Source organism: Xenopus tropicalis, chromosome 2 (genome assembly GCF_000004195.4).
Source record: "Xenopus tropicalis strain Nigerian chromosome 2, UCB_Xtro_10.0, whole genome shotgun sequence".
NCBI classification, from domain to species: domain Eukaryota; kingdom Metazoa; phylum Chordata; class Amphibia; order Anura; family Pipidae; genus Xenopus; species Xenopus tropicalis.
In genome coordinates, this window is record NC_030678.2 from 168,068,393 (window position 1) to 168,095,798 (window position 27,406).

Here is a 27,406-nt window from a genome sequence, read left to right on the forward strand (position 1 = left end):
CAGCCTGAAGGCCAGTTAGGGGGGGATTTGGGGTGAGTGCTTATTTGTGCCCTGGGTACCCCTGGAACTATAGCGGGGTGACTGTTACCCCAATGTTTCTATATATCTGTAACCTTGTTATGGGCTAAGGGGGCACCCTTCACCCTTCAGCCTAGAGAGCTGCACGAAACCTACGGCACATCCTTCCCCGTTATCAGTAATAATATCTATTTAACTGACGTCTCACAAAGCTCACAGAATGTGTAGCGTCTCTTCCGTCTCATTTTAATTTTTTTCCTTCCTTTCTTTTTTCCTCTCTTTTTCTATCCTCTCTTTTTCCCACCCCCTCTCCCTCCTCCTTTATCCTGGCAGGATTCCACTAGAGAGCATGAGATTAGTTTGCTGGGAGTTTGGGAAACAAGATGCAGAGCCACCAGAAAGAGCACCTCTACAAGATCTTGGTGATCGGCGACTTGGGAGTGGGGAAAACCAGCATCATCAAACGCTATGTCCACCAGAACTTCTCCCCGCACTACCGGGCCACCATCGGGGTCGATTTTGCCCTAAAAGTGCTGAGTTGGGATTCAGACACGGTGGTGCGGTTGCAACTATGGGACATCGCCGGTGAGCTATAAGGGGGGTCCCCTCCTAATCATATTAATTACAAGTCCTATTAGCCACCCTAATGCGCGACTAACTCATTAATACAGTTAATTAATATGTACTAACATGACTTTTTTTTAATGACAGCAATTGTTAGGGGGAGGGATGCAAAAAGTTCAGCAGAAAATACAGAAGAAAAAGGAAGTGAAACAGAAGCAAAACTTGCAGATATAGATATAAAAGATAAAAAATAACTTATCTAAGATTTAATCTTTTTTAAAAAAAAATTAATTTGAATTTCTGCAGAGTTTTATGATATAATATCTCCACGGTTCACTTTATTTTTCTAAGCATTAAAGCAAAAGAGGGGAGTGCCCTGCCCTGTATACGGCGCTGGCACCTAGAAACGTTAAATGTCACAGCTCCTGTAGAAATTCCATTGTGACCTCACTTTACGATCTTAGAAATTCTAACAATGTCATTTTTGCCTGTTGAATGCTTTCCCTGCCGCTCGATTATATTCTGCTAATTGTGATTTATTCAGCTTAATTGCTTTACAAGGCAAAAGCCAAAACACATAGAGATATTTTTATGGAGCAGTTACTCTTTGAAGTTTGCTTTTAACGATTGGTGTTATATGTTTTATGATACAATATATTTATGTACGGTCAATATTGATATTCCCTTTTATAATTATATCATATATATCATGTTTGGTATTTGGCTGAATCTTTCACAAAGGATTCGGGGTTTGGCCGAATCCTAAAATAGTGGATTCAGTGCATCCCTAACATTGAGCAATAGGCATTTTCTATACATATACAGGTATGGAATCCATTATCCAGAAACCCGTTATCCAGAAATCTCCGAATTATGGAAAGCCTGTCTCCCATTGACTCCATTTTAATCAAATAATTCCGATTTTTAAAAATGATTTCCTTTTTCTCTGTAATAATAAAACAGCACATTTTACTTGATCCCAACTAAGATATAATTACCCCTTATTGGGGGCAGAACAGCCCTATTGGGTTTATTTAATGGTTAAATGATCCCCTTTTCTCTGTAATAATAAAACAGTACCTGTACTTGATCCCAACTAAGATATAATTACCCCTTATTGGGGCAGAACAGCCCTATTGGGTTTATTTAATGGTTAAATGATTCCCTTTTCTCTGTAATAATAAAACAGTACCTGTACTTGATCCCAACTAAGATATAATTACCCCTTATTGGGGGCAGAACAGCCCTATTGGGTTTATTTAATGGTTAAATGATTCCCTTTTATCTGTAATAATAAAACAGTACCTGTACTTGATCCCAACTAAGATATAATTACCCCTTATTGGGGCAGAACAGCCCTATTGGGTTTATTTAATGGTTAAATGATTCCCTTTTCTCTGTAATAATAAAACAGTACCTGTACTTGATCCCAACTAAGATATAATTACCCCTTATTGGGGGCAGAACAGTCCTATTGGGTTTATTTAATGGTTAAATGATTCCCTTTTCTCTGTAATAATAAAACAGTACCTGTACTTGATCCCAACTAAGATATAATTACCCCTTATTGGGGGCAGAACAGCCCTATTGGGTTTATTTCATGGTTAAATGATTTCCTTTTCTCTGTAATAATAAAACAGTACCTGTACTTGATCCCAACTAAGATATAATTACCCTTTATTGGGGGCAGAACAGTCCTATTGGGTTTATTTAATGTTTTATTGATTTTTTAGTAGACTTAAGGTATGAAGATCCAAATAACAGAAAGACCCCTTATCCGTAAAAACCTTGGTCCCGAGCATTCTGGATAATGGGTCCTATACCTGTATTCATTTATGTGTATGTTGTAGTTACCCTGCAGCAGAAGTGAGAATATCTGTAGGATCTTCCCCCCCCCCCCCCGTAGGAAAGAGAAATGTGTATCTGCAGCAAAATCAGCCAGAGAAACGTGACTCCCACTGGCACAGTGTAGCCTTGTATAAGTTGTGCCGCCCGTCATGTGTCGTCCCATCATATGATGGAGTTTGCCCCCCGCAGGAGAGAGTGTTGGTCCCCCCCCCCCGCTGTGCAGAGTTAGTACGTTATTCATACGTTAGTCGTTTTTAGTGTTGCAGGTTTGGGGGGGGGGGGGACTGTTTTACAATTAAAACAGGCACAATGTCTGCCAGTGCTGCCCCTTATGGGGGAGACAATAAAAGTATGCAGTTTTCTCATACACAGTTTTGTGTATAGGGAATATACATTACATTAACATTTATTTATAAAGCGCCAACATATTCCGCAGCGCTGACATATTCCACAGCGCTGTAGTCTTGCAAGCCCGCAGCAGCTTTTTTGATGCTACTGCACTTATGCAATGCGACTGCAACTTTTTTGACACGACTGTCACTTGTTCCTGACTCTGCAAATTTTTTTTGCTGCAGTTTCGCTATAAAATTCACCAATGGTGAAAAGTAAAATTTGGCTGTGATTCCATGCCTGCCGATAAAAATTCGCTCATCATTATTATTATTTTTATTTATATAGCGCCATCAGTTTACGCAGCACTTTACAGAATAGAGGGGTACAAAAGACAGAACAGTTAACATGTACATATAAAAAATTCACAAAAATAGGTTACAGTTGCATTTGGATGAGGATCGGAGACACTAGGGGGGAGGGCCCTGCTCGCAAGAGCTTACATTCTAAAAGGGAGGGTGGCTGAGACATAAGGTCAGGGTAACGAGCATGGCGTTAGAGTTCATGTTGGTGTGTAAAGTGACAGTAAGTGCGGAGTGAGAGGTGAAAACCAGTGGTTAGTGAGTGTATAAGGGAAGATTAGGGGGGCTCAGTGGGTAATCGCATTTCTGAGGGTTTAGGTTATAGACTTGGAGAGTCTGGCAGTGCCTAATGGGACGGGGAAGGGGGTTCCAGAGGATGGGTGCAGCGTGTGAGAAGTCCTGGGTGCGAGAGTGAGAGGAGGTGATGAGTGAGGAGGAGAGAAGGAGGTCGTGTGTAGAGCGAAGGTTACGCCTGGGGGTACTTGGGGATTAGGGGGGTTAAATAGAGGGGTGCAGCACCAGTGAGTGCTTTGTAGGTGAGTACAAGAATCTTGCACTGAATCCTGTACGTGACAGGTAGCCAGTGCAAGGATTGGCACTTTGGGAGCGGGAGGAGAGGTGTATGAGTCTGGCATCATCACTAATGGTGGGGGATATGATAGTAAACTCCCATCTGCTTGTCATTCAGGACACTCAAGGCAAGTATTAAATTCATGGCTTCTACTTAATCTGTGTATGGGCCAGTCCCCCACAAAAAAAATCAGAGGAGCCCAGCCTGCATGGAAACCCCTACCCAGCCCCCCACTACCCAGCTGCCCATTTGCGTCCCCCCTACAACCAAACCACTCATGTTGTGCTATGTAGGAAAGCAGGGATTTCTAATAAGGAAACAGCAATGCCCCCCCCCCCCCCCCCCAACTGGAGGGCCTGCTTCCTCTATATTTATACCAGTGGTATGGGCCCTAAGGCTATAATTTTGCTATTAACATAACAAAAGCCCCACAGGTGCAAAATCTGAACTTGGCCAACCTCCTCACCACCCCAGAAGCCCCCGCAGCCACAAGAGGCCCTTACCGTGGCCCCCACCCCCCCTTGCAGGGGCCCCCACCACTTGTTGATCCTCTCCCCAGAGAGAGCGTACACTAAATTTACTTTTGGTGCATCCAGGGAGGGAGATGTGCAGCCAGGGGGGCTCCAGTGGGGATCGGGTCTGGGCCGGCCCAGTCTGAACCTGTTCAGGTGCAACCAATACACTTTGCTGTGAGTCGCTGACAGATTTCCCCTGCTCTAAATGGCTGCGTCATTCAATTATCATATACCATCAACAAACTAACTAAATAACTACTGTAAATAACAAAATCTATTTGTGAAATAGAATTATCATAGGAATGACAGTTCCCCTTTAATCACATGATCTCTAGCAGTTTAAGCCATGGGATAACACTCACCCCACCCATTTGAAACTAAGGGTAAATAAGTTCTATTCATTCTGTTTTTACATAAATCCAGCTGAGATACAGGCAGTAGCGGATTTTCCATACCAGTTTCTGGCTTCAGGCGATTGCTCTCTATGCCAATGGGGGTGAGATTTAGCATCGTTCGCTGAGCAACTATAACACTATAACACCCGGATTCAGGGTCCTTAGGGATTATTCTTGACAGTAAGTGCAGGGTGTAATTTTGGGTGCAATTTACCCTGTTTTATAACCTACAATTTAGCCGTTCCCCCAAAAATCCCAACATAATGTGGCCCACACTCATTGCGCCATATTCAGCACACTATTCTTTAGGCGCAAATCTGTTGTGCGTATTGGCGCAGCAGAAATCATGGAAATACTGCCAGATTCAGGGTTTGTTTATTAAAGTTGTTAAAAACAACCAGTATCATATGGCAAAGGTTTCCCTAAATATTAATATTAAATTGTGCATTACTGGTTAAGGAGCATTTTAGAAAAGAAAACTTGTAGAAACGATATTTTCCCGCTAGGTAACACCACCCCCCCCTACGCACACATTATATTCCGTAAATGTGTAAAACTTGTGAATGAAAGTGAGTCCCAGTCGGGATTAGTAGTATTTTTTTTCCCAGACTGTTACAAATTCCCGGTGGGATTATATCAGCGCAGTAATCTGTACAAGCACGTTACACATTTGTTTTGCTACAATGAGCCTCTCGTAAAGGAACATTTTTGGGATTTCTCTGCCAGCACTGCCCTTCCCACCCCTGTACCATGTAATCCCAGGCTTCCAACTATGGGCTGCACCAATACAGCAGCCCTAAACAAATCACACCAAATGGCATTTTAACAGACAGAAATGATGCCAACCCCACTCTATTTGCGCTTAGTTTCGGGCACAACTGTGTCGCACGTGTTTTAACACATCAGGTGCAAATTTGCCCCATTTGAATTGTGGGGGTGAAAAAAGCTGCATAACGGGTGAAGGAAAACATGGTGAATTGTGTTTGAAAGGGAAAAGATAAGTTGTTGGAAAGTTGAAGGGGAATATCAGAACATAGAATGGGGAGAACATAGTAACGGTGAGAAGGAAAAAATAAAAAAAAAAGGGCAGGAGATATAATATAACAATGAATAAGAAAGGGGGAAAAGAAGACAGGACACAAGCTGACAGTGTTGGACTTTGATGAACTGGGCTGCCATTTCAGGGTCCCACCACCCCATCACTGCCGTAACAGAACCCCCATGCCCCTGATGCAAGCCCTCCCACTGCAGGATGGGGTCCCAGGCCCACGAGGGCAGGGGCTCACTGGGTTTATCTGAGCTTCTCTACCAATTCTGTGCCCATATTTCCCCAAAGTTTCTCTTCATACCTAGCTTTAGGTCCAGACCTTGATCAGGGCACTACTTATACCCCTCTGACCTTAAGGCAGGGGTCCCCAAACTTTCTTACTCATGAGTCACAGACAAATGTAAAAAGACTTGGGGAGCAACACAAGCATCATAAAAGTTCATGGAGGAGCCAAATAAGGGCAGTGATTGGCTATTAGGGGCCTCTATGCACCCTATCAGCTTACAGGGGGCTTTATTTGGTAGTAAATCTTGTATTTATTCAACCAAAACTTGCCCCCAAGTCAGGAATTCAAAAATAACTCCCTGGTTTGGGGGCACTGAGAGCAACACCCAAGGGGTTGGGGAGCAACATGTTGCCCCTGAGCCACTGGTTGGGGATCACCAGATACAGGGAATCATTGGTTTATCAGCCATATTCAACCATAATAACAACAATATCTAAGACAGCAAATACCCCAAATCTCACCCTAACGTACCTTTAAGCTTGGCTTTCAGTCGTATCTGTGAGAGAAAATAAGCATAGTCACAAAGTTTCCCCCAACTAAGCTTCAGGCTTGGCTTCTTTCACTGCTCCATGCCCCCCAGTGGGAACCAGCATCACAGTTTGGGAACCAATAGATGTACCTTGCAGTGCTATTCTTGCCAGTGTATCTGTTCTGGAAAGCTTCCAGCTTGTGGTGGCTGCTCCCACAATTAACCTTCCAAGGGCTTTCTATAAAGTACAGGAATTATTCAAAGAAATAAGCTTATGGTAAGTGGACATATTATATTGTTTCTTATTCAAGAGGTTCTCTTCCAGGAAGCTCAGTTTTCAGCCAGACATGTTTGGTTGAGGCACTGACCAATCCTGAATGCTAAAATCCGGTTCAGCTGAGGATAATTCCATTATACAGAAGATAAAAACCCAACTTAACCCTACAATGGACCATAGAGCAGAAGTCATTATTCTATCATGACATCAACAAGTTCACTAGAATAAGTCCTGCTTTTCTTGCAGTTGTTCTTCAACTGCGCCATCCTCTCCTTTGTGAAACATATGTAGAGTTGAGTTTAAATCCAAGACCGCAAAATCAATAGAATGTAATTAAGGCAAATGTGATTAGACTGCATAGTTGCAACTCTCAGTTTAGGGGTTTGGTATTACTCTCTGAGGGATAGTGAAAAGGTAATATTGTATGCAGAGTTGCATACAATATTTGTTTATTTTTTGCTCATATACCTGTTATATACTTACCGAATGTGACATTGTCTGCAATCCTCAAATGGTTTCTTGCTTCCCTTCCCTTCTTCCTTTCTGTACCCCCTATTTGAAAATCAATAAAGAAAGAATTAAAAAAAAAAAAAAGAAAATAAAGGTGGCCATGCACAGGCCGATTCCAGCTGCTGATATCCGTGCCGTAGACGGGCCTGCCTGACTGACATCTGGCCTGAAATTGGCCTGAAATTTAGTCGAATCGGGGACCACATTGGTTTGTTAATGTGGTCCCCGAACCGACGGACGCCTATACCCCCTGGGCCAAACAACCGAATTAGCCCGATAACACCTACTTGTAGGTGGGGATATCGGGAGAAGATCCACTCACTTGGTGACCTCGCCAAGCAAGCGGATCTTAGTGTGTATGGCCACCTTAAGACACATGCATAATGATTGGTTTCCCACAGAAATATACAGCCAATATCCCAGTCTCTCTCAAAGTCCAGTTTCCCTATGCAGTTAATGCAGAAATCAAAGCAACAAAATCATGTGAAAAAGCAGGAAATGTATTTTATACTCACAGGGGGAACATATTCAAAGCTGCACAGAAATCCCAGCACTATTTAGCAGATCAGTTACTCATTAAATTGAGTGAGATTAATGACATCTCCGACGTGTTTGTTATTTCTGATTGGGGGAAAACAAGCGCTCAGCGACCCAGAGGCACAAATGGTACTGATGCAGCAATGGATCAGGTCTGTACAAAAAGGGCAATGCCAGGTTCTCTATAGACCCAAACAAATGGCTAGCTTGTACAATATCAGACCTCCTTGGCCCGTGGACCAGTCATACACCATGTGAAAATAAATAGACTTTCCCACAGGAGAGACATGCTCACATTTAGAATAATTTGAAATCCCTACAATACCTACACCATCGGGATTCTTCTTGTGTGGGACTGGGAAAGTGTAACACGGGGAGAGTGCACATTCCTTGGCTTTGGTGTTGCACGTGAGAAGGATTAAATGCACGAGGGCTCTAGTGAAAAGTTGCACGTGTAAAAAAATTGTGAGATTCAAACAACAAGTTGCATGTGATAAAACAAATGCCAAAAAAGTGGCACGATAGTCGCGTTTCGTGAAGTTTCTGCTGTTTCACAAACTTTTGCACAGTTTTGCAAGTTTTTTGGTGAAGCAAAATGGGACAGATTGGCTCATCGCTATACACGATTAAAAAGTAAATCAGCCTTTATTTGAAAGGGGCAACTGCACACAGTACAATAAGAAGTACAATAAGCATTTAATATCACCTCGGGCAGGGACCTAAAACAATCAGTTTCTCAATGTGTGCCCATTTCCACTTTGTTCCCACTGGGGTCAACACAAACATAAAATTGTATATATTTGAGAACTTGCCCTGACCCAACAGATGACTTTTACGCACAAAGCCCTCAGGGCATTATAGGGAGCATTGGTTGCTATGGGCTAAGGAGGGATGGCTGATGGATACACAGAGAGGAGTGCTGAGTGCTTGGGGGCTATACTGTCTGAGAGAGTCGGCAGAGAGCCCTCCATAAAGGGAACATTGTTAGAGAGGCACATGATAGTGCAGCCCATCTGATAAGCTCTGTGATCATGAGATGGAGCAACGGCACACAGTGCTAGCCTCATGTGAATTATATCTGTATATAAAGTGCTGGGGACATCATCGAACTCAATGCCAGCAGAAATTATGTTATTTTATCCTTTACTGGATAAAAAAACTGGACTATTCCTCAGCAAGATAATGTATTATATCAGACCCTGCCCCAGTGGAGCTTACAATCTAAGGTCCCTATCCCATTCCCATCAGTCCCTGCCCCAGTGAGCTTACAATCTAAGGTCCCTATCACATTCCCATCAGTCCCTGCCCCAGTGAGCTTACAATCTAAGGTCCCTATCACATTCCCATCAGTCCCTGCCCCAGTGAGCTTACAATCTAAGGTCCCTATCACATTCCCATCAGTCCCTGCCCCAGTGGAGCTTACAATCTAAGGCCCCTATCACATTCCCATCAGTCCCTGCCCCAGTGGAGCTTACAATCTAAGGACCCTTTCTCATCGGCACCACCAACAGGCCTCCTTGACCAACATCTGACCTGAAATTGGGCAGATCTTGATTAGGCAGGTTTGATTTTTCCGTTGGATAGGAACCACATTGGCTCGTTGATGCAGTCCGTGATCTGATACCGCCTACACCAGGGGTGTCCAAAACGTCGATCATGGTCCACCAGTCGATCCCCCGTGGATTTCTGGTGGATCACGTTGAAGTGGTTCCGTGCTTTTATTGGGTATGCGTACGTATGCTGTGCTGTGTACATACGCAGGGAGGGGCCAAAGGTCGACCACAGGGGGGAAAAAGTCTGGGCACCCCTGTCCTACACCAAACGAGCCAATCTTACAGTGTATGGCCACCTTTACATTATGGTCAACTTCATTAAAAGCCAATTAACCTACTTGCGTGTTTTAGAAGAGTGGGACTAAAACCACAGCACCTGGAGGAAACACACACAGAGGCATACGAACCCTTGGATATAGTTGTCTACAACGGGGTCACAATAGAAGAAGCAGTGGAAGTGTGAGAGAAAGCGGGTCTATACTTAGTTACAATGTACATTGTATGTTGACTGCTATGTATGACTTGCTTCAGTTTCATCATGTTGCGATGAATGGCAACAAACGTGACTTGATGGCCTCAGGCCAAGTCTTCTCCACCTTGTACATAACCATATTTCCTTACTCTTCAGCCTTTGAGTTAACTTACAATCTGTAGCCCTATAAAACAATAAAGACAATTTTCATTAATATCCCCAAACTATCTTTTTTTTCAGGCCAAGAACGATTTGGGAACATGACGAGAGTCTACTACCGAGAAGCGGTGGGAGCGTTTATCGTTTTCGATGTCACAAGGCCGGCAACCTTCGAAGCGGTGGCAAAGTGGAAAGAGGATTTAGACTCAAAATTGACTCTTGCAAATGGGGTGCCAGTATCAGCTGTGCTGCTAGCCAACAAATGTGACCAGGGAAAAGATAACTTTAAGAACCATTTCACCAAAATGGACCAGTTTTGCAAGGAACATGGTTTTGTCGCTTGGTATGAAACATCTGCAAAGGTACGAATGCGCTAAACCCCAAAATCTTCATTTTAGTTCCCAAATCTTATGTGTGACAATGTGTATATCATGGTGTATATCCCCAGCACTGTAATCCCTCTAGCCCTTATAGAACTTCATAAATTCTCAGTCAGCATGATGGGGGGCTTCCAATAGCCAAAGGCTGAAGGTTGGACAAAGCTTGGAAGGTATAACCAGACTGGCTTGGGACACAGGTTATTTTTTAAAGGCCTCATATACTTATCAACACCAATCATTCTCCTATTTAAAATGCCACTATAGAAATAACAAATAGAGCTATAACACATGGGTAGTATTGCCTCCGTCCACTTGAACCCAACAAGAACCCTACAGTTCAGCCATCTATCCACTTGAATTGGAAACATATTAGTGTCTAGGCCAGTTCTAGTTCTTGAGCATTTCTCTGCCATCTTCCAGAGAGCAAGACTTGTGCCTCCGCCTAAGGCTAATAAATGTCTGTAGAGTTTATCATAACAAGCAGCTTTAGATTGCCTCCATAAACAATTATAACTAGGTCCATTGTAATGATGGACTCAGAGTTTAAGAAACACTGACCCAATGAAACCCAGGCAACCGAGATAAGAACAATGTCTTAAATCAGGGTTCTGTAGTAGCCATTGCCATTGAAATTCAACTCCCAGTATCCCTCTGGACCCATTATTACCCAAGGTGATGATATTTTATTTGTAATACTCAGGTGGTGTTCCAAAAATACTGTAAATGCCCTCCCCTAAAACCAAAAAATACAGTATAAAGCAAAATAAGCAGTAGATGTGCAATGGGGCCACAAAGGGCCGGTAGACATACATAATTTCATGCTTGAATAGTTTTCTTGGAGAACATTTATTAAATGCCTGTATGGCATTTCCTCTCTGCACAGGGCAAATGGAGGCAGTTCTTTGGAAGGGTGGTAGGTTGCTCCTACAAGCAGTTTTCCTTTATTTGTCCATATATATCAGTGATCCCCAACAAGTGGCTCGGGGGTAACATGTTGCTCCCCAACCCCTTGGGTGTTGCTCTCAGTGCCCCCAAACCAGGGAGTTATTTTTGAATTCCTGACTTGGGGGCAAGTTTTGGTTGAATAAAAAAAGATTTCCTACCAAATAAAGCCCCTGTAAGCTGATAGGGTGCATAGAGGCTGCCTAATAGCCAATCACAGCCCTTATTTGGCTCCTCCATGAGTTATTATGGTGGATGAAATACATTCTGAATTGTGCCCTTTACATGCAGTGCAGTTGGTAAATGAGCCCTAGAACATTAACATCGTGGCCATCACAGCCAATAAGTGTAGTCTTTATGGATGTGAAGAAAACGGCTCGTTTGCACATTATTCCGTTCGTCTTTATGGCAGAAACTGCATTTCTCTTGGGCAGCTTATAAAAGAAAATCAGTCTTTTCATTAATATTTCTCAAATCCCTTTATTAGCGAGTCCCTTAATGTCCAGAAATAGAAATAGGCTTCCGTCCCATCACAGAGGAAAGAAAGGATTTTCTATGAGAGAAGGCAATGAAGATGGATACAAAGCTAAATGAAATGTGATATGGTTTGGAATCACATGACATATAATCACATTTACAGCACAGCAAAAATGACTGGATTTATTAAGTCGTAAAACTATTTTGTTGACTCAAGATATGGAAATGATGGTGCCGGCGCTGCCTGCCTGGGAATTGGCTGCTAAATAACATTGGCTGCCTCAGTTGGCTTGCACTAATGTGCTAGGTACGGCTACAGTGCGCTAATTATAGTTATGCTGAAGATTAGCTGCCTTACAGTAATGTTCTAGGCAAGCTGATCTACAGTAACATTCCAGGGTACTTAAGGTAATATGCATGGTGGCTAGCCTTAAAGTGATGCTCTAGGTTAACTGATTTACAGTAATGTCATAGGTTAGTTATAGTAATGTGCTAGAATAGTTATCTTGCAGTAATGGTCTAGGTTAGCTAATTTACAGTAATGGTCTAGATTAGTTACAGTAATATCCTATGATAGTTACCTTATAGTAATGTTCTATGCTAGCTGATTTACAGTCAGCGTCAGACTGTGGTCCGGTGGGCCCCAGCTCTAGTGGGCCTCGTGGCTCAGACCCGGGGGGGGGGGCTATGGGTGCGGGCACCCGCAGGGTCCCTGGGGCGGGTCTGTTTACAGTAGTGGTCTAGATTAGTTACAGTAATATGCTATCGTAGTTACCTTATAGTAATGTTCTGTGCTAGCTGATTTACAGTAGTGGTCTAGATTAGTTACAGTAATATGCTATGATAGTTACCTTATAGTAATGTTTTAGGCTATCTGATTTACAGTAAAGTTCAAGGTCACAGTAATGTGCTTGGTAAATTGCCTTAGTGTAATGTTCTAGGCTCGTTGATTTTCAGTAACATTCTATGCTACTTACAGTAATGTGCTAGAATAGTTTTCTTACAGTAATGCTCTTGGCCATCTGCTGATTTACAGTAAAGTTCTAGGTAACTTACAGTAATGGGCTTGGTAAGCTTCCTTACAATAATGTTCTGGGCTAGCTAATTTAGAGTAATGTTCCAGATTACTTGCTGTAATGTGCTGGGTAAATTGCCTTACAGTATTGTTCTTGGCTAGTTGATTCACAGTAATATGTCAGGTTAGTTAATATGCTAGGATGATTGCCTTGCAGTAATGCTCTAGGCTAAATGATTTACAGTAATGGTCTAGGTTATTTCTAGCATTGTGCTACCTTTATGCACAATAACCACTTACTATAATGTTCTAAGCTATCTGATTTAGGTTAGTCTGATTTAAGTATGTGCTATGATTGTTACCTTACAGTAATGTTCTAGGCTAACTTATTTACATTAATATTCTAGGTTAGTTCTAGGAATGTGCTATAATAGTTACCGTACAGTAAAGTTCTAGGCTAGCTGAGTTAAAGTAATGTTGCACGTTAGTTACAGTAATGTAACCTTACAATAATGTTCTAGGCTAGGTTCTAGGATAGGTGAGGTAGGTTCTAGGAAAGTTACCTCACAGTAGTGTGCTACTTGCTACTTACAGTGACATGTAATGCCCTGTTAGTTGCCTTGCAGTAAGGAACTAAACTAGTTAGCTTGCAGTAACAAGGGTTAAGCAACCCTATATTGATGCTGGCCAAAGGCATTGCATTAATTCACTAGGTTGGGTGGCTTACACTAATGGTGAAAGTTAGTTCCTTACAGAATTAGTTATGTTAGTTGCCCTACTGTAATATCCTGAAATAGTTGCCATATAGTAATCTGCTTGGCTTGGCCCCTTGGAGCTACCTGTATATGTCAGAAGCCTTGGTTAGCTGCTGTACAGAAACATTATAGGTTAGCTGCTGTACTGTACAGTTGTCATATTGTAGTGTTCTAACTGCAGTAATGTTCTAGGTTTGCTGTAGCACAGTGATGTTCTCGGCTAGCTGCCATACCCTAGTGTTCTATATTAGCCACAGTATAGTACTGTTCTAAGTTAGCTGCAGTACAGTAATGTTCTAAGTTAATAGGAATAGAGTAATGTTCTGGGTTAGTTGCAGTACAGTTATGTGCTTGGTTTACTGCCTTTACTGCAATTTACAAGATTGGTTGCGTTAAGGTGGCCAACCCATATATTACTCTGACCATTCTGCCCACTGCCCGAATGGATAGTTACTGTACCAGGGGCCATACATGGCCACTTTAGTATTGGTCTGTTAAGTCGGACTGGGCCTCATTGTTCCATCATATTCCACCATATTCATATATAGGCACCCAAGGACCCTTGACTATGGTGGTAGCTATTGGGGGGGCAGCTGTGAGTGCCTGTACATTCCCCATATTTAAAGGCCCTTTATCCTCCAGCATCTATTCGATTGCAGTTTTGCATCTCTTTGGGTCAGAGGCAGATTTCTGTGCCAGAATGGAGCAGCGAGGGTTAAAAAACATGACAAACTGTTCCCATTTTTTATCTTTCCCCTCATTTAATAAACAAGTCCTAATGTGCTGAGTTCTGCATTATTTATACACTGATTTTCAGTGAGTTCTGCTCCAGCATTTTCTTTTTCAGATCTATCCCCCACAAAAACATTGATGTTAGAACATTGGCTGAAACCTCATTAGGATATAATTGCTCGGCTTCGTTATTAGTTTTTATGGCTCGGGGAGAGCAATCCTGTCACATACTGTGAAATCAACCCTCCGGGCAAACTGTAATATGTACAAAAACTCTGTTTTGAAATCCTCCCAAATTGGTTTCTAACCACAAAACGGCAATGAAAATAGAAATAATGCAAATATCTGTCCCCAGCTCTACAAATACTTAGTGGGACTTTGTAGCTTTAGATTCCCCATCAGTTGTGCTTGAGCCATTGCTTTATCCCTGATCCCTACGTTCCATGGGCGCCCCCTCGGCTGGGAATCATTTCCACTTACCTCAAATATGTGATGTACAGTATTTTTATGTTTGTAAAATGCTTATTTTGGACAATATTTGGGGATGTAGAGTGAAAGCAGCCTAAGAGAAATGGAAAGGCTCCCTAATGGCCCACCCAAGCAATATCTGGGGGGAAATGGCCATATATCAGGCAAGTTGTAAAATCCCCTTGGGCAAGGACTGCTCTGGAATGTTGAGCAGTAGGCTCCTATTATAATCATTATGGAGGCCTAGAAAGACCAGAAACAATCCAGGGACCTAACTGGGATCCAGTTAGGGCAGTGATACCCAACCAGTGGGTCGTTAGCACCATGTTGCTCCCCAACCCCTTGGATGTTGCTCCAGTGGCCTCAAAGCAGGTGCTTATTTTTGAATTCCTGGATTGGAGGCAAGTTTGGTTGCATAAAAACCAGTTGTACTGCCAAACAGAGGCTCGTTTAGGCTGTCAGCCCACATAGGAGCTACCAAATAGCATATCACAGCCCTTATTTGGTACCATTGTGAACATTTTTCATGCTTGGGTTGCTCCCCAAGTCTTTTTGCATTTGAGTGTGGTTCGCGGGTAAAAAAAGGTTGTGGACCCCTGAGTTACGGTAAAGATCTTCTTGTTTGGTGACCATGTCAAACAAGTAGAAATAAAAGTGTACGCTCAGGATTAGAGATGGAGAAAACTTGGTTTTCTGGGTAAATAGTAATTAAGAATGGGGAGAGAGGATTAGGCCCAGAAGGGACTTTGATTTGGGCATTGCTGGGGCCTGGGTGGCAAAAATAATTCCGATATATAGCTGTGGCTGGGGAAAGACAAGATAAAGGTGGTGGTGGGACATTAGAGACAGGCACATTTCCCTATTATCTTAATGTTTCTCTAGAACAGAGCACAGATACCTGTTCAGGTATAGGATCGGTTATCCAGAATGCTCGGGACCAAGGGTATTCCGGATAAGGGGACTTTCCGTAATATGGATCTCCATACCTTATGTCTACTAAAAAAAACAATAAAACATTAAATAAACCCAATAGGATTGTTTTGCATCCAATAAGGATTATTTATATCTTAGTTGGGATCAAGTACAGGTACTGTTTTATTATTACAGAGAAAAGGGAATCATTTAACCATTAAATAAACCCAATAGGGCTGTTCTGCCCCAATAAGGGGTAATTATATCTTAGTTGGGATCAAGTACAGGTACTGTTTTATTATTACAGAGAAAAGGGAATCATTTAACCATTAAATAAACCCAATAGGGCTGTTCTGCCCCCAATAAGGGGTAATTATATCTTAGTTGGGATCAAGTACAGGTACTGTTTTATTATTACAGAGAAAAGGGAATCATTTAACCATGAAATAAACCCAATAGGGCTGTTCTGCCCCCAATAAGGGGTAATTATATCTTAGCTGGGATCAAGTACAGGTACTGTTTTATTATTACAGAGAAAAGGGAATCATTTAACCATTAAATAAACCCAATAGGGCTGTTCTGCCCCAATAAGGGGTAATTATATCTTAGTTGGGATCAAGTACAGGTACTGTTTTATTATTACAGAGAAAAGGGAATCATTTAACCATTAAATAAACCCAATAGGACTGTTCTGCCCCAATAAGGGGTAATCAGTTTTAAAATTCTGTATTATTTGATTAAAATGGAGTCTATGGGAGACAGGCTTTCCGTAATTCGGAGCTTTCTGGATAACGATTTTCTGGATTAGGGATCCCATACCTGTACTTCTTTCTGTAGGTGCTCCTGTCTGTGTCTGGCAGCAGTACATACAACTGGGGTAGGTGGTTGCTTGTACATGGGTATCCTCCATTCAGAACATGCAAGACAAGAGTGCCGGGGGGGGGGGCAAGGAATTAGGGAGCCCTGTACCGACACCTTCTTGCTACAGACATTAGGTATAACCCCTTGGACCTTTCCAAACTGTGCCACAGCTCACATCTATGGACGGTGTGTGTATGGGGCACTAAGGGCAACAATATTGTGCCTTTGAACCTGCCTTTCAAAATGTAGGTGATTTGAGGCAGAAAGATAAAGAAGGTTAATCCACATATCCCGGTGATAAACAGCCAGCAAAGACGCCCCGGAGCGCGCACATCTCATTATGGATTGCTAAAAGAATATATTCATGATGAATGGTTTCGGCATGACCAGACAATGAAGTCAATGTAGGATTACAGGAGCAAGTACATCATCTATCAACACAATCATGGCGACGGCAAAATAATAATGATTTATTGGTACAGCACAGTCGCCATTTCCAGACTATTCAACCTCTCATGCTGATATTATTTTTTTTTATGTTTCATGGTTAATTAGCAGATTATCCAATTGCTAAACCGCTTATTAAAGGGGAACTCCACCCAAACACAACTTAAGCTTTTTGTAAAGTAAACATCTTTTATGCAGCCTTTTCATGATGTTTAATGTAATAATCTGGTTTGGAACAGTTCCCTAAGCCCCGCCCCCTGTTCCACTGCTGATTGGCTGACTACTTTGTGACTCAAATAAAATGTAACAGTAGTCGCCTGTCCCTCAGCCTGCCTTCAGCCTGCCTCCTCCCAATCCCACAATTCCCTGCTGCACACGTGATGTCAATAAGGAAAGGAACATCCCAGTGCAATGCATTGTGGGTTATGTAGTTCCTGCATGCTGTCTGTAATCTGTGGGGAAGTTGTTACAATTTGTAACATCAATGTTTTAGTCCCTCCTCCCCTGCCAGGATTTCAAATGATGCAGAAAGAGTAGAACTGTTTTGTAGCTGGATTTCAGCATATAAAAATGGGATTTATTCCTACTTTTTGAAGGAACAGATTACAGGGATAGGGATATTAGGGGTTTCTGTGTTGTGTTTGGCTCTTTAACACATTTAGCTTCGGACGAATTTCCCTTCTCAGTCTCTAATGGTTTTACTGTCACTCAGTTAAGGACATAGGTGCTACACAGCACATGTGCAGTTATCAAAAGGAAATATTTGTGCAGCTTTTCCCACACTCATACAGGGTAGACAGGTCTCGGCCAAATCTAGCCAAGGTCGGAGACCCCATGAATGTGTATTAGCCCAAACCCTAGGCTTTTTTGAGAAATCACAGAATGGATTAGTAGCCCTGTAGCAAAAAGAGGGAGGGTGCATATGGCATGGACAACACAGTGTGTCAAGCAGTCAAATGCCATTCCATGGCACGGGCACCACTGAGTAATGGCCATAGTCACACAGTCCTCTCTGCCCCCTCCTAAAATTTCTAAGTTAATAGGAGTAAAGACCACAACTGACTCACAAACTATAAGTAACCATAACATAATCTGAAATGTAACTATAATTTAGTTAACATTCAAGTAAAAGCTCTGGCCAAATCCATGCCCTCAAATAGCCACTGAAGGTTGATCTGATGGAGGTCCCCCATCCTGCACCCTACGGAAAACCCTGGGGCTAGTTCCCTTTATTACTTCATACCACTCCCCTTTTAAACCCCGCCTATAGCTGCAACCCTGAGCAACTGCCCCTCAGATAGATGAATCTCCACTCCACTGGCCCCCCAAAATCTGAAAGTACCCCCATAACTAACCCTAGTAAGGGAGGGATGGTGAGGGCTGCAAAGGTAAAATAGTACCTGTTGTCTACTGCTCCTTTAATCAACCCCTGGTCAATCACCAATGGGACTACTATTCCCACGACCCCTTGAGACCCCCCCTTCCCTTGAGGGGGAGCACTAATTGCGGGGACATTGTGCTAAAAACCTAACCAACCCTGACTTCGTGCCAAATGTGCCGATATAGGATTCAGACAATTATTTTTAGCGGTCCAACAAATTGTTGTTTGGTGTAAAAGGCTCAGTGAAGTAACATTTGTCACCGTACCAAAAAATTAACCAATCAGCTACTTGGTTACAACATGAATCCAAAATCCACTTTATCGTCAAGAAACACATTCATTTGCACACAATTAATTCTGTTGGCATAAAATATTTGGGAAATGATTTTTGTCAATACAGAAGTCATTCTAGGGACACCAGTACAGTACATTTTGCTCTCAGATTTATTTTGATACTACAAGGGGACATTTCTGTTCACAGAACCCATTTTAGTATTACATAATTATTCTTATTTGCACATGGAATTTTGTGCTGACCAGTTTCCCCCCCCTACAAAATGATTTTGTGACAAAATTAATTCTGTGACCAGAACAGGTGTTTTATGGCAAAGCCGGCAGAAAATAAATTGCATACGTTTTAGCTAGCGACACTGCTGCGAGAACACAATAGGACTCATTTACAGTTTTGGACACAATCCTTACCCACAATGCAGTGTTTTCCCATAACTTCAGCATCATTGCAGCTGCCAGAGAGTGTTGCCTGGCACTGAAAAGTCATGTCATTTTTGACATTTCCAGTCAAAATGACTCCTGCTCCTGATTCTTTAGGTGCAATTTCACTGCACATTTTGATGCTGGCTGCAGTAAGAACCCAGAAGCCACTGGGGTGGCTGGTATTTTACTGGCATAGATGGTAAAATACCAGCCAAGGGTGCCCCTAACCCACCTCCAATGTGTCCCTCTTTTTGCTTTGATACTCACCTAATTCCATATTAATTAATTCCTTGCTGGCCTGGCTCTGCCCATTTGATAACATAACTCCACCCTATAACATTACTGCCCCTCCCATTTACGTTACCATAATGGCAACCCTTCCAGTGTACTGCGGAGGATTGGTTTGTGCAGCCACATAGGCAAAAGTGGAGGCTTTTTTTCTTATCTCTGCTGCTGCACCATCTAGTGGGAGAGACTTTATTACTTTTTTTCCTTAGTATTAAACTTATTATTACTATGTGTTTATAAAGAGCCAACATATTCCACAGGTCTGTACAACAGAAGGGAGTATACATGAAACATACAGACTGCATACAAATATTGACTGATACAAGAGGGTCCTGCTCAATAGAGCTTACAATCTAACTTTAGGAAACCTTTTGCCTATCCCTAAACGTACATGCATATAGAAGTAAAGTATAATAATTGGGATGGATGGGGCATTTCTTACTTGTCAAGAATAAAGTTGGTCTCTTTCCAGTATGTAGCAGTAGGAGGCTAGGGGAGCAGAGATTCTCCTTAGAGGAGGTCCTGTGGGTGAGACAGGCCATAGGGGGGACTACTCTTTTGTATGGATTTCAGGCAGATCTAGGTAGATACCATATATACTAGCAAGGGTAGAAGGCAGTGAGATGGACCACAAGGTCCTAGTAAAGACATTGTTCCTGCATAGTGTAGGTACTAGTCAAGGGTGCTACCTTGTTGCACTTGTAAAAGGTAAACTATCAACATTGATGGTCAGTTGTGACCATTGGCTTGGGAATAGAGGGGAACATTACTGATAATATTGTGCTGCTCATAAAAGTTGGTAGGTTGCTTTATTGCTTGTACATGTTTACACATGAGAATGGGTCTATAAGCAGATGGAAACAGAATGGTGGCCCCTCGGTGCAGAGAACACAGTATGAGCAAGTTGCACCCAGGATCACTATGTGATAGGCACAAATACAGGGGTTAAAATGGCAGCACTGAGGTCCTTATTCCAATTTCAACCCAGCCACTAACTGCACAGAGATTATATTGAGTAGAGCTTAGATTGTAAGCTCTATGGGTCAGGGACTTTCTTCCTACTGTGTCTCTTAGCACATGGCACTTAATCTCTGTGTATTTATACTTATTCATTGTATTTACTATAATACATGTCCTCTGTGTGTAATTCTGTATATTGTATAGCTCTGTATATCCTTGTAGCTCCATTGCTGCCCCGCTTCACACTTACCTTATCAGCGTTGGAGCAGGTCCAGGGGGGGCTGCATATAGCACAATAGTACTCTCTACGTGATCCTGCAGGGGGTGGGGTCAGAGAATGGGAGTGGCCTATGGGCCCCCCAATCAGGAATTTGGTCTCTGGTAACTGTACAGAAGTGACTGAATATAAATATAGGAATATAAAATATGAAAGTGATAGAATATGGTAACTGTATGGAAGTGAACACAATAGATCTATCATAGTTAGAATTATCAGCAATAAAAATGATCTTAGCCTGCAGTCTTCAACAGCGCACAAGGGAACTATGCCCTTAAGACAGTCGACTGTAATGAATAATGGGGTTCCAGCCATCTGATCAATGTAATATCGGCTGTATATTATTTATGAATATCCAGTGGTAATAAAGTTTTTATTCTCTCTTCATACAGGAAAATATAAATATCGATGAAGCCTCCAGATGCCTTGTGAGCCACATAATCGCTAGCGAGAGCGATCAAATGCAGCCCGTGGAACCCGACATTGTAAAGCCCCAAATCTTGAATTCTTCCAAGATAGCAAGTTGTTCCGCGTGCTTTAAGTCCTAGGAGCTGCTCCTCAGCATCATTTGATAAATAAAACGGCCAATAAATGCTTTCTGCTTGGTAAAATTCACGTTTTTTTTTTTTTATCAATGTCTTGTCTTGTCTAGCTGGTAAAATCAGAAAAGAGGGTTCATTTATGCAACTGCTGGTGCTCAAAAAAGTCCAAAGATGCAATGGAAAGTCCATATTGACTCAATACAGTAGGTTACGTATGTCCAAAAATACACTTTCATATAGGGGAAAACTGCATGTATCCTTAATGAATAGGACACAAGTGCCCCTACTGATGCTGGGGTGACCTGGAGCTACCTTCACCTAGCAGTAGCTCCAGGCTTCCTACATTGGTTGCATGAATAGGGTGACCAGATGCAAATGCCATCGTCTTTGGAAGTGAGTGCAGGTTGGGACACCAGGAGATCTTCTGTTACTCTGTTAGGCCAGTCTGACTATGCCCTTAACTGAAATCTTCATATAATTTTATAAATAATAATGTTTATGTGCTTGGATATGTCCTATCCTAACAAATAACCAGGGGTGATTCTATCCCTTGAGATAGCACTGACCTTCACTGAGCTGGTGGGGGTCCAAAGGGTGTCTCATCACTAGTCCAGCTTAAAGAGCTGAATTTCCAGTTTAATAACCTTATATTTGGCTCTTAAACGTTAGCTTTTTTGCAGACCATCATAACCTGAGGGCTGTTGTCAAGGTCCTCACCTTGAATCTGTTATTACGTTACCCCTATAAAGTGTATAAAGTCTATAATGGTGCTGTCCAACTTTGTCAAACCAGAGGTGTTCCACACATTAGGTCTTTGGAACTCTTCGGTAGGATGGAGACCAAGCAACCTCTGGACTGAAAGCCTTGAACTAGAATGCCAGACCAATTACAATTCATGTACTGCCTGGCCATGTTCTGAATGATAGAAATTTAAGAGCGTACGCGTGGGGATTCAATGGTTTTTATTGATTTGAAGTCAATGGGGCACAGGAGATTATAATCTATACCTAGGGCTCTACTTGATGGATTTGTCTTTCTGTCAACCTTATGCTCCTGTCCAATGACAGTTGGAGGGCCCCAAAGTGGAAATTCTTATCCCGTATCCTTATAAATAAATATTGAGCTGCATTATTCCATTTGTAATATAAAAATTGTTCTAATCTATCAACTGCACCCGCTGGGGGGGGGGGGGAAGGTGGGGGGAATTAATCTTGTATCACAATGTGCAGGGCAAGACATACATTCTAATGAACCGGCTATTTAAACACAAGGCAATGAACTTTGTCATTGTCACCACGAACCATAGTAATTATGATGTACGGCTAATAGGATGCAATGCAGCAGCTGAGCTCAGCGTATTTAGAAAGTAAAAGGTTTGCAGGCTGAGAATCGGCATTCAGTAGCCACATCACGTCAGTTATATGCCCAATCTGAATGCATTTGCTCATTCATAATTTTCCGGATAAGGGTAGATAATATTGAGGGGCATGTCGGATTCTGGGTGTTTATTGGGCTGATGCCAAACAAGAGATGCTGGGTAAAGCGACCAATAGTTCCCACTAATAAGAAACGCTGCGGCTGCTGCAGTCACATGAATTGCATCAACAAAAGGGTTTGTCACATGGAAATTCAATTGAAGCCCATGGGAAAATCAGAAACTGAATAAGGAGATAAGATGGGTCATTTACAAAGATATAAGCAAGAGGACTATGGTACCTATAAGCACAGTTGCGTAACTATATATACAGCCGACCCTGCAGTTACGGGAGGGCCTGGACCTCAGGGTCTGCTGTATCTTAGCCCCCCCCCCCGGCCCCTTTCCTACCTTGAATATAGCAGTGTGGTCAGGGCCGGGAGGGGGAGCGGTGGAGGAGGCACTGGTCGTAGGCACTCCATAACCATGACCCTTAGTTCTCATTCAGGGAGTGCTAAATAAAATAATCCAGCACCAACTGCAGTGCCTGCCCCAGCCCTCCCCTTACCACCTTCCATAGGGCACTCCCAGTGGTACTCGCTGATCTGTTGCTATAAGTTACTAGATCAGTGATCCCCAACCAGTGGCTCTGGGGCAACATGTTGCTCCCCAACCCCTTGGATGTTGCTCTCAGTGCCCCCAAACCAGGGAGTTATTTTTGAATTCCTGACTTGGGGGCAAGTTTTGGTTGAATAAAAACAAGATTTCCTACCAAATAAAGCCCCTGTAAGCTGATAGTGTGCATAGAGGCCCCTAATAGCTAATCACAGCCCTTATTTGGCTCCTCCATGAACTTTTATGGTGCTCATTTAACTGTGGCTCATGAGTAAGAAAGGTTGGGGACCCCTGTACTAGATCAATAGAAAACTTTTCACCTTTATTAGAGTAAGTTTATAGTAAATAGATGCCACACAATTTACCCCAAAACCAACCACCTTACACCAAATTTCCCCAGAAGAGACTATTTCTTTTAGGCATATACCCTTGCATGTGGTGGAGGCCAGGGTGTTGTGCAACTATAACTCTCGCACCAGTGGTTTTTGAACTTAACATAAACTGTATATTTAACTAAATCCATGAAGGAGGACTCTATTCCTACAGGGTCAATCAGGAACAACATGTAGCAACATAAGAACAGTGGGAGCCCGGACAATTTCTCTATCTATCCCTGAGTCTGTACACTTTTTCCCTATTTGTTGGCAATAGTAAACCCCGGGATCTCTAATCCCACTGACAATCCTTGTTGGAGCCATGATCTGCTCTCTAGCAAAATCAAACCCTAGTGTGACCTATTACATAGTATATCCTGATCTATCTAGACCTAAACCTAGGCCTAGTTTCCGTGGTATGGAAGTCCAAGGTGACTTATAATATCCTCATATTTGACAACATTGGGTGCATTATTTATTATAAAATCTTTTAGTGAGTCATGGGACAGGAATTACATCATTGAGCACCGATTATAACTGATGACATCACTAAGTACCGTTTATAAAGACATAATTTACAGGATATTAATGGCTCTTGTGTGTTATAGAACATTGTTGGTGGGATTTGCTTCCATTTGTATGTAAAAGGGTGGCCACTGATGTTGGGGACCAGGCCTGGCTCACATCAACGTTCCAATTCATGCTACAGCCGCTCAGTTGGGTTTAGGTCAGGGTTAAGTGCGGACCCAGTCAGGTTCTTCCACTCCCTTCTCTACAAGCCCATTCTGTATACACCTTATATTATGCACAAAGATTTAGAAACAGGAAAGAACCTTTCCCAAAGTGTCAAAAAAAAAAAAAAAAACACAAAGAGGTGAAGAACATACAATCTCCTAGTCCACAGTGCCCTGGTTGCAATGGAATCCAGGACCCCAGTGCTGCAAAGCAACTTAAGGGGGTTGTTCACCTTTGAGTTAACTTTTAGACCCTCAGTTAGGCTGAAGTCTCTTTACATCTCTACACCTTATTAAAGGGGAACTCCACCCAAACACAATTTAAGCTTTTTGAAAAGTAAACATAATTTCAAGCAACTGTGCAATATACATCAGTTAAACAATCTGCAGCCTTTTCATGATGTTTAATGTAATAATCTGGTTTGGAACAGTTCCCTAAGTCCCGCCCCCTGTTCCCCTGCTGATTGGCTGACTACTTTGTGACTCAAATAAAATGTAACAGTAGTCGCTTGTCTTCAGCCTGCCTCCTCCCAATCCCACAATTCCCTGCTGCACACGTGATGTCAATAAGGAAAGGAACATCCCAGTGCAATGCATTGTGGGTTATATAGTTCCGGCATGCTGTCTGTAAGCTGTGGGGAAGTTGTTACAATTTGTAACATCAGTGTTTTAGTCCCTCCTCCCCTGCCAGAATTTCAAATGATGCAGAAAGAGAAAAACAGCTGGATTTCAGCATATAAACATGGGATTTATTCCTACTTTTTGAAGGAACAGATTACAGGGATAGGGATATTAGGGGGGTTTTTGTTGTGTCGGGTTCTTTCACAAATTTTGATTCGGTTCCCCTTTAATTATAACCTCGTCAGTTGACTGTGTTATTCCAGTGTGTAAATGTATTTTCACTACGTGGCATGCAATTTATAGTCCAAGATCAAGGATCTAGTTCCACCTTTTAGACTGAGGAACAGGAGCACCATTTAGTCACTAGGCTCCTTGCCTCTTCTACACTATAGCCAACTTCATACAAGTATATGATTAAAGGCTACGTTTAGGAGAAATCAAATTTTTATATGTTATGGAGAATGATAAAAAAAAAGCAGCGGAATATTTAAAGTGCCCTTTACAAAAACATTCGGAGCCATTAGCGATGGCTTTCAGCGTCTATAACAGGAGACATTATGTTGTGCCATAAAGAAGCAGACAACTGTCGGCAGCCGCTGTTATGCATACTAATGGCAAAAGCTGCAATAAATTCGCTCTCAGCTGCATTTGTACGACACAGATTTGCCGCGTTATGCAGGGAAGCGCATTCTCAGGGGATATTACGGCAGAACGCTCCTTGCTGGGAAGAAATGGCTTTCTGAGAAGGGAAGGCTGGGCCACGTTTCTCAGAATGCGAACATTAAAACTGATGGATTGTGAGATTATGTTGGAAAGAGATTTTGTCAGGTATTACCCCCCAAAGGGTAAATATACTCTTTTTGTATTCCACGATGAAACCATCTCTCTGTCAGCAATGTGGAACTACTGGCACAAAACCTGCATTATTTCAGGTGAAATAAAATTCTAATACTGCCATCGATATTTTCCAGTTTGCTGCCCAGTTTTCCAATTTTGTCAAATCGCTGCATGGAACTTATAGTTTGGCACAATTTAGTGTCGTCAGCAAAAATAGAAACAGTACTGTCTATGCCCACCTCCAGGTTATTAATAAACAAGTTAAAAAGTAAAGGACCAAAGACTGACCCATGTGGTACCCACTAGTCCAATCAGAAAATATTCCATTTACCCCCACTCTGTGTAATCTATCCTTCAGCCAGTTCTCTATCCAATAACAAATATTATTTTGCAGGCCAATATCCCTCATAGTAACATAGTGACTTGGGTTGAGAAAAAGACACACATCCATCAAGTTCAACCATAATGCCTATATATTACCTGCCTAACTGCTAGTTGATCCAAAGGAAGGCAAAAAAAACCATATGAAGCCTCTCTAATTTGTCGCAGAGGGGAAAAAAATCCTTCCTGACTCCAAGATGGCAATCGGACCAGTCCCTGGATCAACTTTTTACCAAGAGCTATCTCCCATAACCCTGTATTCCCTCACTTGCTAAAAAGATCCATTAATTTTATCATTAACATTATCATTATATATAGATTGTAAGCTCTACGGGGCAGGGACCTCCATCCTCTTGTGTCTTTGACTCTTAACTTATTGCAACTGTAACTGTATCTTGTATTTATTGTTATACTTTGTATTTATCTATTATCTTATTAACACCCAGTTTGTATTAATGTATTCTACTGTACAGTGCTGCGTACATAAGTAGCGCTTTATAAATAAAAATATACCTACATACATACATACATTAACTTTTTGCACAGTACTGCATCAAATGCTTTAGCAAAGTCCAAGTAGATGACATCCACTGTGATCTAGGTTGGGTGGTACTGGGTCAAAAAAGTAAAGCCTAGATCTGAATTGGACATTCAGAATTGAAGCAGAGCCCCTCTTTTGTTGATGTAATAATGTTGACCCCCATACCTATATTGGTTGGTCTTATCAAGTGATCCCCAACCAGTGGCTCAGGGGCAACATGTTGCTCCCCAACCCCTTGGATGTTGCTCTCAGTGCCCCCAAACCAGGGAGTTATTTTTGAATTCCTGACTTGGGGGCAAGTTTTGGTTGAATAAAAACAAGATTTCCTACCAAACAAAGCCCCCTGTAAGCTGATAGGGTGCATAGAGGCTGCCTAATAGCCAATCACAGCCCTTATTTGGCTTCTCCATGAACTTTTATAGTGCTTGTGTTGCTCTCCAAGTCTTTCTACATTTGACTGTGGCTCACGAGTAAGAAAGGTTGGGGATCCCTGGTCTTATCCATATATGATTGTGGCTGGAAAAGTGTGCCCCATGCAGTACACCCTCAGTCATAAGGCAGAAAGCTGGTAGAGAAATAGAGAAAGGAGAAATATGAGAGCCAAGAAGGTTATTAGTGCAGTAGTTGGCTCTCCAGTAGAGAATGGAGCATCGATGGAAGCAGTAGAGCCAAAGGCCAAGGCAGGCAAGGTCATACCAGGTAAGCAGAGGGAAACTAGACAAGAACCAAAAGTGGAGTCTAAAGGCATAGTCAAGAATGGTCAAATAAGAATAAGCAGGAACAACACTAACAATGGAAAATTGATGTCCAAGGGCCAAATAACC

The 27,406-nt window shown here is 42.2% G+C and overlaps 1 protein-coding gene across 1 annotated transcript; it reads left to right on the forward strand.

The window, feature by feature from the left end:
* The first annotated feature begins 281 nt into the window (after window positions 1–281).
* Window positions 282–21,138, forward strand: rab38 (RAB38, member RAS oncogene family). The gene is made up of 3 exons (XM_002936545.5): window positions 282–603; window positions 9,996–10,276; window positions 20,916–21,138. The coding sequence occupies exons 1-3, from the start codon at window positions 402–404 to the stop codon at window positions 21,069–21,071; spliced, it is 639 nt and encodes a 212-aa protein (XP_002936591.1). The 5' UTR covers window positions 282–401; the 3' UTR covers window positions 21,072–21,138.
* The last annotated feature ends 6,268 nt before the right edge of the window (window positions 21,139–27,406 follow it).